The sequence below is a fragment of the Daktulosphaira vitifoliae genome, unplaced genomic scaffold, assembly GCF_025091365.1.
Source record: "Daktulosphaira vitifoliae isolate Bord-2020 unplaced genomic scaffold, ASM2509136v1 Scaffold_1, whole genome shotgun sequence".
Lineage (NCBI taxonomy): Eukaryota > Metazoa > Arthropoda > Insecta > Hemiptera > Phylloxeridae > Daktulosphaira > Daktulosphaira vitifoliae.
In genome coordinates this window covers 61,424,698-61,436,345 of record NW_026099572.1, presented here as the reverse complement: position 1 = coordinate 61,436,345, position 11,648 = coordinate 61,424,698, and the positions used below count along the sequence as shown (strand labels likewise).

Below are 11,648 nucleotides of genomic sequence, written 5' to 3'. Positions count from 1 at the left end.
ATTCTACTATTGATATACATTGTTGTATAATTTTCATTGTATATATTTTATATTTTGGATATTTTATAATAAATGAAAAAATGATCAAATTTTGATAATTGAATTAAGAAATTCTTGAGCATAATTAAAATGGAAAAATTATTAACACTGTAAATTTGGGAGATCATACTTAAGAATTGGTTGTTATTTATATATTGGTAAATTCAACGAGCGACTATTTTAAAATAAATTAAATATTTGAAACAGACTTATTAAGAAGAAAGCCATTTATGCACACCTAATAATCAATAATATCTTGATATAATAGTACAAATAAAAAAGTATAAGGACATAATTCATTATTTTTATCATGAAAATATTTCAACCCAAATTCGTTTGACAATCACTGCCTTTTATTTAAAATAAATTGTAAAATTTTTTAGGAGGCCATAATTTTTGTACATTTTATGTTATATTATATTATAGTATTAAAAAAAAAAAATAATGAAATATCAATAGAAAAATAATTACAAAAAAGTTTAAATCTTTAATAATTTCATAAAATGTAACTAATGAGTATAAAAAAAGACTGTTTAACAATATTATTAAATTTATTTAATGATTATTTCATAATTTAAAATATTGTGTTCAGTTCAACTAATCTGTCAGCATAATCGCCATCATCTAGCATACCGTCTTGCTGCGTCCATTTATGATAAAAATTAAACTACCAAAAATTTGTACGGTATGACCTATCTATGTATATTTAATCTAAAGAGGTAATTATGTATTAATAATGTATAATTAAAAATAAATACATAGATTAAATACACATGTGTATTAAATTTTAATCAATGTAATAATTTAGTGAAGTAAAATTACAATTTTGCTTAATTGATAATGACATAATTATTTAGTTTTAGTTATTAATGAGGTGGACATAATGCACTCAGACCTGTTGGTCCATTGTGCACACCACCTACCGTGGTGCGTCAATTGTCTTGATTCAGTTTATACACCTAGGGCTCTATAAAACAATATATATTTAGTGCCTTAACACACCTAAGTGTTATCACCCAAGTGTTATTACATTGTACTTATCATTGTATAAGGGTGGAATACTTTATTTGAAAACACTAAGTTTACTCTTAGATTAGGAAGTATTATAATGTAAAGATCATTAAAATTGTTGTTTAGTGGAAAAATGTATAATTTTTAAAAAATTTTGTGCCGTAAGCCAGAAATTAACAGATGTTTGATAACAAGTTTTATCAATTATCATAAAAATTAATTGTATAAATGTTCAAGAACTCTTGAAAGTTGAAATAAGAAAAAGCCATACATTTTTACTAGTTATTTATTTGTCATAGATATTAAAGAAAAATACTTATTCCGATCAAAATGTCTGCTATTAAGTTTGGTAGTCATATAAAAGAGTTGCGCTTGCATTTATGTCAATCATCAGCCTCCAGTAAAGGAGTTAGGTAAATATTTAATTTTAATTTTTAATTATTTTTATTTTTATTTCATTTAATTATTTAAATTTAATTCATTCATCAGACAATTTATTGAAAAATACTACGTTCCTTTAAAAAAAGCAAATCCTACTTTCCCTATCTTGGTGCGGGAATGTAGTGGAATTGAACCGAAAGTCTTTGCTCGATTTGGTAAGTAATTTTTCCTACTTTCAATTTTTTTCAAACATTAAATAGTAAATAAAAATGTTCAGAAATTTTGCTGATACTACTTTATTTTAGTTGAGTTATTTTTTAAATATTCGAATACAATTTTAATTTATTACTTCACAAATATTATAGCAATAAAACATTTTCATAGTATTTTTTAAATATTAATAAATATTAAAATATTAGTTTTAATCGATTTACAAAAGTATATCATTAACTTCATTGAACAACCAATATTTATACTATCAAAATATGGATCAACCTAATTTAAATTACTTATCTAGTTATTTACTTATATTAAAAATTAAGGCTATTATTTATTTTAAGTATTTTTGGTATTATTCTGTTTTTTGAACAGTATAGTTTTGACAATATTTGGTATCAAAAACTCAGATGAAAATTTGGTTCTTAGTTTGTTACCAAGCAAAACTAGGACCCTTAATTTTTAAGGTGTTTTATTTTTTTGGTTATCAATTCAGAATTTGAAATATGATCTGAAAATCAGATAAGCAAAGAAAAATGTTCTTTGATATTAATTCTAAAAATTAAATATTAAATAATAACTTGATATCATGGCTATCTAATTATACAAATAAAACCCCCTGTTTTAGTTTGATATTTTTTAAACAAAATAATGATCAAATATCAATTTTATCATATATATTTAATAAATACAATAATTATGTTAAACAATTTCTAAAAAAAACATAAAAATTAAACAAACACAATGATACAAAAATGCTTTTAGCCAACTCATGACTCACATAGCACTTAATTCAAATTTCCCCAATGATAATACTGCTATAACACTGATACCCACCTCCAGATCCCAGAAGTGATGCATTTCAGATATCAACGATACCCCCCCCCCACAAACACATACATATAAAGTTAAATATAAATGTAAATGTAATGTATATAAAGTAAAATTCTATAATAAGATTTACAAATTCTATTGCAATTTATAGTAATTATTTACCATAAGAACAAGACAATTAATGTGTTGTTTCCTTTAGTTAATATACCCTTCTTATGTAAACTAAAAAATAAAAACAATTCTAGATATAAAAATGTTTATTATAAAATTAAAAAAATACATCATAACAATATAAATGGATAACTTATAAAATTAGTAACAATAATACCATCATTTATTTTAACTTAAACATAAATAACTGAAAAATTAACTATAAAGTAGTTTTTTTCAGACCTGTAAACCCAAAAATATATTATGATAAAGTTTATAATAAAAATTCTAGAAATATTAAATGTGGTATTAATTGATTCTGATATTTTTGTTTCAGATTTTGGAAAAGAAAAATGTGAACAACTTTCTGATCAGTCTGCTGAAAGTATTCTAAAGAAAATAGAAGGATTTGTTAAAAAATAATGATTAGAAAGTTTTAAAATAATCAATTTATTGTAAATAAATACCATCAAATAGCCTAGTTATGTAAACTTGTTCAATTACATATATAAATTAGTGTAATATTTTATTGTTAATTAATAAATATATTCATTCTTTTTCTTCATATATGATTAAAAGTTTTGAAAAATAAAATGATAATTTTTTCTATAGTAATACTTTTATTTTAAATTACTAAAATGTAATATTTTTTTTTGAATTACATTGTTTTTTAATCTGTAGCTAATAATAGTATAAAATAATAAATTTGATATTCAAAGCTAGTTTTCAATATTTAATATATATGAATATAATTTTTGTGACCTTATTAAGCTATAAATTTGAAAAAAACCATGTATCCCCTAGCTGCACATCATATTATCAACTTATATGAAAGTTTATTGGGATGTGAATCATAATTGCATGATAGTCTAGCATTCAGGTTTGTCTCTACGACACCTTGGATAGCGAGTTCTAATCCCATGTTTTTTTCACATGATTCCGGTATACCTTGTATTAAAAAGTCCATTTTAAAAGCAACTATAGTTCAGGAAATCAATTTATTCAAATTTTTTTAAAATGAGGACTGAAATTTATTTGTAAAAGCTTGTATTTAAATTGATATATTAGTATAATATTATAAATATGATTATAAAATTTAATTCATTGACTTCCATATTGTTAAAAATTATTTAATTGATCAGTCATTTGAGAAACAACATAAGTCGATTATAAAAAAATTGAAGTAATGCCCAATGTATTGTAGGTATATTTGTAAATAATAATTTATGTTTTAAGTACTGTAAAGGAAGCATGTCGTTTTTCTCAGCTGTGTATAAGTCTTATACAATCTTTGTGGGTTATTTTTCACTATAAGACAACCGATAAATATATTGTATTTGTTCAAAAATTTATATTGATTTTTTTATCACAATTCACCCAATTACAGAACAAAAATAATTAAAATATTTTTTTTTTTGGTTGACTTAAGTTAGATATTTTTCATTAATTATTAACTATGTAATTTTTTTATCTTCATCCTTATGCCTTCTAAAAATGTTAACTTAGTTTTTTTTTTCAAATGAGATCACAGTTTTTGAATTTAATAAAATGTTAAAGGTTTTATTTTAATAGAAAATTATATTTGAATTTTTAATATAACTATTCGTTTATTAGATATAAATCTTTTAACTATCAAATTTTTGTGTTAATATACATGTGTTATACACGAGAGATTACAAATACAAGTAGTTAATTGATTTTTTATGACCGACGTCATAAAAAATCAAAGATACGTAATATTATCAATTATGACTTAATGAATAGATATACTTAAAGTGTAGTCGTAAAGAACATTGTTGTAAGTCAACATTTATAAGTACACTAACTGACAGTATAGAAAACATATCTGTCGATAGTAATAATTGATAATAATTTTTTTAGCATAAACTCAGGAAAATTTATTTTAACGAGGATAAATGTAAGATTTCTCTCTTTACCTACATAAAGAAGGGAAATAGAAAAATCTCAAATCTGATTATAAACCTTATTAATATCTACATTCTTTCCACAGTTTGAAATCAATTTGGAGGCTATAAAATTTTTTGACTTATTTGCAATTTATATTGATTTAAATCTAATCTGGATAAAAGGGTTACTCTTGTTTAAATGAGGACATATTCATGAATAGTTTACGTTCAATTATATAAATAAAATACGTTTGAATAATAGCCGAATTACCCTATTTTCAACCATTCAAGTCAAAAATTGTTAATGATTATTATACTCAGTGTTTTCGTAACAACACAATTGTGATAGTAGCGGTTTTTCAACATATTTTGGGGTGGTCATAACAATAAAATTTACTTGTAATACGTATCAGAGTATTACCCTACATATTAAATATTGTAAAATAATGTGTACTTGGGAGTGATCCAGACCCCTTCTGTAAATCAGCCACTGGCATGCGGTGTACACTCTATTTGAAATTTGGGAGTTATTTAAGATATATTTAACTAATTACTTGTTAAATAAAAAAGGTAGGGTAGCAAATATTTTTTTTAATGTGATACGAACGTTTGAGACCGTATTTTAAGTAATTTACAAACAGTATTGTGTCCAGAAATTAAAAATAGGGAATATAATCAAAGTACACTACTCCAATGACCTATTTTATAGTCAACAAATTCTATTCGTGTGCTTACTATGTAAGCAGTTGGAATTCTTGCCTTAGCAAATATTACCCTGGTTATCATGTGTCAAAAAACTGATAATACTATAATATAGTATTATAATATTAATTATTATTATACATTAATATTATTAATGTAAATTTATAAATATAACATCTATCTACAAATATAAAATATACCAGGCCTAACTATGTATTTAATTATTGTATCTACATCGAGTATAAAATATAGTTTTATTTATATACATATTGTCTATTAATCATTTACACGATCGTATATGATAATGTAACAAAATCGATCGATATGGTTTTTTTCAATGATGAAAAAAAGCAAACTGTAGTTTAGGTAACTCAATTATACTGATAATAATGTAACTAAAATCAATCAATGTTAGTTACCATATTATTTTGAGTGGCAGCTAATTCAATGAGAGGGGAGTATATCTTTTATTCTCCTATAACGTCACCCGCCTGTTTACAGAATATACAATAATTTTAATAACTAAATGTGGGTAAACGATGTGTACCCCACAACACATCAGTGTTAGAACATTTTGTAGGAAATTGTGTTGTTAAGTTAATTTTTATTTACTTTTAAGAAATTTTATCTTTCTAATAAAATAAAAAAATATTTTTACAAAATAGTTTAAATGACAGATAATAGATATTTTGAGGAGCAAATTATGTATAAAATCCCTTTAATTCGTGACGTTACCAACAAAATAAATATCAAGAAAATTGACCGAATTTCGACAGAATAATTTAAATTTTAGGACGTATACAAAAACTATAATCTTTCTATTACTTTACTTAAATTTTTATTTTTAGTAATGTATGTATAAAATATATGTATATAAAATTACTTATTCAAAATAAAATGGTTCGTCGCGGACTAAAAATTTAGAATTATTCTTGACGCTTTTATCGAAAATATGATTGTATTGTATTCTACGAATAATATGTTGTAGTTATTTTTGTATTTTGTGAAATGTACAATTTTACATTTAATTGATAAGTATCAAATTAATGAATGCATCATTGATTTTTCATTTTAGGGACTAAAAGTTTTTTCTTTATAATATGTGTACCAAGCATATGTATTGTAGATCGGTACTCGGACTTGGGTACTTGGTACGGTTCAGGAGGCGCAATGCCTGAATATCCAACTAATGCTCCTTGAACTTGTTTACTTTTTAAAGTGGACCTATTGTTGGGTCTAAAACACTCTTCGTCATCACCTTCATCAACAATATTTTTGTTTGATATATTGTCATCATGTTGTTTGGATTTAAAATCGTAGTTATAAGTAGTTTCATGTTTTTCTTTTATCAAATCACTGACATCATGTGGTTGCATTTTACATAAAACGTCCTTTAAGTAAGGAAAACGCTCAAATAATTTTTGGAAATTTAATAATATACGTTCATATTCTTCGGTCCTTAAAGGTTTATCGTCTTTAAATGGCTCACAAATAGTACATATTGGCGGTTGTTTCTTTGAGATCTGTGGAAGTTATCAAACAAATATCTGCTATAAACTGTTCAGTTGATGATACATGTTTTTAAATTATTTGATAATTCAGTTTTTATCCTTCAATAAAATAAGACCGGTTGGGATATTCAATTATTATTTTAATTTTGGTAATTTTATTGTTTATGATCAATGATTAATAAAACCGTACTTTTATAAATTATAATTTATAAAAGTGTAAGTGTTTAATTTAATTTTTATTTAAATAAAAAAAGGACCATATAAATATACGTTCTTAATAACAATTATGGTATTTAAAATTAGCTAAACTATTTACCCTTTTAATTTTTTTTGGCCATCGGTAATCTACATTATAAACAGAATCTGCTTTGCAATTTTCATAGTTCATTAGAACAATTGAACCTTAATTACAATATTTCTTTAAAAAGTCGATAAAAAATTGTTAGATATGTGTTTAAAATTTTAATTATAAAACCTGAATGAATTATTTTGTAATTTTTTATATTACATTAGGAGTTTCTATAGTTTTTTTAACGTTAAAATAATATAATGTATATTTTATATAAAATCGCTTGTTTACTTCACTATAATGTTTTTTTATTAGTCTATTTACATGGACGTAGCTTGAAAAATTAATTTATGTGGTCTATAGTCTCATATTTCATTTTATTATTCCGAGTATTAGATTTAATGGAGAGTTTCTCGACCACACTCCTTAGACTTTTCTTCCTTACTACAAAAGACAGTATTTTGTGGGTACTATGATTGTATCTATAGGGATTTAAGGCTTTATGAAAACTATGTCAAAGTCTACTTTGATAATTTTGAACAATAGATAACACCTCGATACATTGGTTATATTATTATGATGCCAACGTATGTTTTATAAAGAAAAATGGTTCAATGATGAAGTAACTGAGTTCAAAAGATTGTCAAATATTACATTATTCTCCTTATGAAAATGTAAACAATTATTGTTTACATTAATTATTATTATGATTTTATAATATTGAAATACAAGTTTGTTTGTTTGTATTTGATATTGTTTTATTATTTTTGAACATTTATTTAAGTCTCATATTACTTTTTTGTTGATTCAATAAAGTATTATACTACTTATAAGTAATAAAATAAACAACATTAAGATAAGAGATAATGTAAAAAGTTGATAATATTTTTAGTTAGAAAATCATAATTATTGATACATGGACCGTTAAAAGATCCTGCATCCGTTTTTAACAACAAAGTTTTAATTAATTTAATATGATTTTTAGTATATTTAGTTTATTTTTTGTCTATGTATATAATGTAAACGTTTTTATTCTAGTTTTTAAGATGAAAGTATAGATTTATTTTCTTTATATATCATCTTAGTAACAGTAACGTAAATTTCCTTACACACACACACATTAATATTATATTATAGATGCAAAGAAGATGATGGTATACCTCAAACCAAAACTTATGAACAAATAACAGTTGAATTACATTGCATAAGAAACTATGATGTATCATTAACTAACTAGTAACTTCTTACTCCAATTGTAGTTCTGTTTGTCTGTTTTTTTTTCTATATGCGTATCTTTGTAAACATAATATTGTTCCACGAGACTTTCATCAAAACGAAGTTTGTATGTCTTGTCTTTAGAACTCTGCTAAAGCAGTCTAACTCATGTTAGGAAGCTATTAACGAGGTAATCACTGAGAGGGTTATGTTCGCAAATATAATAACATTCATGCCGTAGGAAATTATGTAATGTGCAATTTACTCTGGAAAATTATTATTCAAAACTATTAATTGATTTCAAAAAGGTATATTTCAACACTGTAAATTATTTATTCGCGTGACTTGAACCGTTTAAACTAACAAACTTTTGTTGTTCAATTCGCTTCGTCAAAATATTCGATTATTGTTAGAACAAATGAAACGTTTAAAAAACTGTCGGTCGGAGATAATATTTTATTCTCAAAATTTCTATAACAAAAATGAATAAAACTTTTTTGAAGACAAAAAGGAAACACTTGAATATATATATATTTAAAAATATTAAAACTTGATGTAACAAAAACCTAATTTAGTATACGAAATTTTAAGTTCATATTTGATCAAAATTGGAAGTTTTTTTAAAATTAATTATGTAACAATGAAGAAATTTGAAATATCTTAAGATAATCATATTTAAGTTGTCATATTTTGATGAGGTATTTATTTTAACTGTTTATTATAGGTGTCAAAATTTTTTAGATTAAGAGAAACCTCTAAATCATTATTTATTTTTGTTAATCAACGATATTCTGCATCTAATTGAAAAAAATTCATTTAAAAAAAAAAAATTATAATAAAAATTACGTTAACAGCTATTAAAAAATATAACAATATTTAAGTTAAAATTATCATATTAATAAATTGATTAATATCATTAAAAAATGATTTTTCAACTTCAAATAATTAAAATATATATGAGATATTAAGCAATTTATAATACTATATATTTCATTCATTAATTTACTATGGTTTACCTTTTTGGGATGGTACATTTAATCTATATTCGATTCCTCTAATCTAAACTATTAATGCCTTAAATCACATTAAATCGACCTTTTTTATAACTTAATAAAGCAGTTCTATTATGATTTAAATGTTCCTCATATTCACATTTTGTATTATAAATCTTTACATTTATTTGTACAAAAATTCAAACATTGTTTAAATAATATAGTGCAAGCAATAAATACTCCTCAAATATCATTAGATTTATTAAGACTATAACTTTTTTGTATCTATTTATAAATGTATTATTCTATGTTGTAAATTAAATTAAAATCTTTATAATTTGAATAATATTAAGTCTTTTTTATACTTAATAAGTAATAAATTGCTATAACACATATACCATACTCTTGATTAGTTTTAAATGAAATTGTTATAACAGCAATAACAAAAAAAGACAAATTTAAATATTTCATATTTAAAAATATTTTAAATACTTCTTTTAAAAATAGTAAAAAAATATTATATATTAGTTATTAGGTTAACGTGTTTTCAATTAATTTTTTTACATTTGACCATGTCTAAAATTTACTACCCTATATTTATACAAGAAAACAAAACTCGCAAAATATCGTTTAATTCGTTATATTAAAGTGTTTTAAATTAATATTACTATTTTGAACAAGTAACTATCATTTCTTAGCACAAGCTAATTAGAAGTGAATTAGTATAATTTATTATTTTAATCATCTTTCTTACTGTATTAATTATATGTATAATTATTGTAGATTGTTGTAATGTAATTGTTATATTGGGAAAGATTTCAAGTAAAAGTGTCCAAATCGAAATTTGCATTAAAAGCAAAATTAGAAATATCTACGAATAAATGGCAAAATAACTATGGTCAAAATAAATCCAATTTTATTATTAAATGGTATTACTTCATTCCTATTAAATTAAAAATCAAAACACAAATTAAAATTATACTTTTCTTAATGTTACACTAATTACTTTTATAAAACTATCAATTATTCTTTCACCGTTATCATATTTGTTTAAAAAATTATTTTAGTTTTCTTTAACTGCACAAATTTTTTATCTTATCGGCCAGCGTGGTGTTATTTTCGATTACATATTGTTGTGGATATTTTTACCTATTGGTCATATTTGCTTTGGACATTATTGAAATTTGTAAATTTTCGTATTGTACATATTATTTTGTACATTATTTCAGTTGGCATTATTTCCATAGACATTTTTTACTGATTACTATTGACTATATTTAATTTAATCTATAAATTATAATTTACGGGTTAATGAAAAAAATTAACTTTTATCACCTTTTTTATGCTTCTGTTACCGATTTCATTAGTTATTATTATTATTTTTTAATTTAGAATATTTTTTGTAAATTTTTTTACTATTAAGAAAAATATTGTTTTTTTTTTTTAATAAAGTTTTAAGTACTTCATACAAGAAATTGTTTGTTCAATGAAAAAGAAAAAAATAATATACCTATTGTGCTGTACAAACCAAACACACTAATTTAATTTCCAATTTAATAATATTGTGAAATAATGCAATTTATGTACTAGAATTAGTTAATTACCATTTAAATATTCAGTACTTATGATTACCTTTATTATTAATATAATAAAGTTTAAGAATATTAATATTTTATTTATTTCTATATCTTCATGCGAATTGGTAATCAAGTTTTTGTTTACATAGTGTACGCATAAGTAAATATTTAAATATCAATGAACTGAGTTACAAGTATATTATTTTAAGTATATATTGTCGTTTAGTGTAAAAAACGGGCTATGTTATTTATGGAATCAATAGCTGTATTATAAAACACAGGAAAATTGTTGTTTTATACTTTGGTTAAGTTCACTCGAGACGAGGATACGAGATAAACACATGCGGAAAAGCTTATAAAAACAATATTTATAGGCCTCTCGAGGTTGTCTTATGGAAATTCAATCAAAAATCGCTCATAATAATTTCCATAAAAAAAAAATAGGTATTTTATCGATGATACCTCAATGAGCTATCCTTTGTAAAATATTTTCCAGTCAAATCTTGCATATATTAAATATTTACTCTATAATACATTCAACCGTAAATAATATACTTAGGGTTTATAATATGTGAAGTGGGTCTTGTTCCCATGGGAAAATGAAGTGACAGCCGAGTAGAAAGAAAAGCAAATTTAATTGAACTCGATTGAATGATTTTCAAGAAAGGCTGTAACACTGTCAGAATTTTGTTTGAAATATAATTATTGTTAAAAAAGACGTTCGGTAGCAGTAATTAACTTATACTTTCGAGTGTCAGAAGGGATTGAAGTAAGTGACGATTAGTAAACTGTGCGCGATAAAAAAAAAAAAAAAAAAAAAAAAC

The 11,648-nt window shown here is 23.2% G+C and overlaps 1 protein-coding gene across 1 annotated transcript; it reads left to right on the top strand.

Annotated features, from left to right (window-relative positions):
* The first annotated feature begins 1,077 nt into the window (after positions 1–1,077).
* On the top strand, positions 1,078–3,353 carry LOC126895548 (NADH dehydrogenase [ubiquinone] 1 alpha subcomplex subunit 2). The gene is made up of 3 exons (XM_050667535.1): positions 1,078–1,463; positions 1,540–1,646; positions 2,969–3,353. The coding sequence occupies exons 1-3, from the start codon at positions 1,381–1,383 to the stop codon at positions 3,052–3,054; spliced, it is 276 nt and encodes a 91-aa protein (XP_050523492.1). The 5' UTR covers positions 1,078–1,380; the 3' UTR covers positions 3,055–3,353.
* The last annotated feature ends 8,295 nt before the right edge of the window (positions 3,354–11,648 follow it).

Excerpts from the sequence above, each read along its gene's own strand:
- LOC126895548 (XM_050667535.1), top strand. The coding sequence starts at position 1,381 with ATGTCTGCTATTAAGTTTGGTAGTCATATAAAAGAGTTGCGCTTGCAT. Across the intron at positions 1,464-1,539 it reads GCCTCCAGTAAAGGAGTTAG|ACAATTTATTGAAAAATACT; the intron begins GTAAATATTTAA and ends TTCATTCATCAG. Across the intron at positions 1,647-2,968 it reads GAAAGTCTTTGCTCGATTTG|ATTTTGGAAAAGAAAAATGT; the intron begins GTAAGTAATTTT and ends TTTTTGTTTCAG.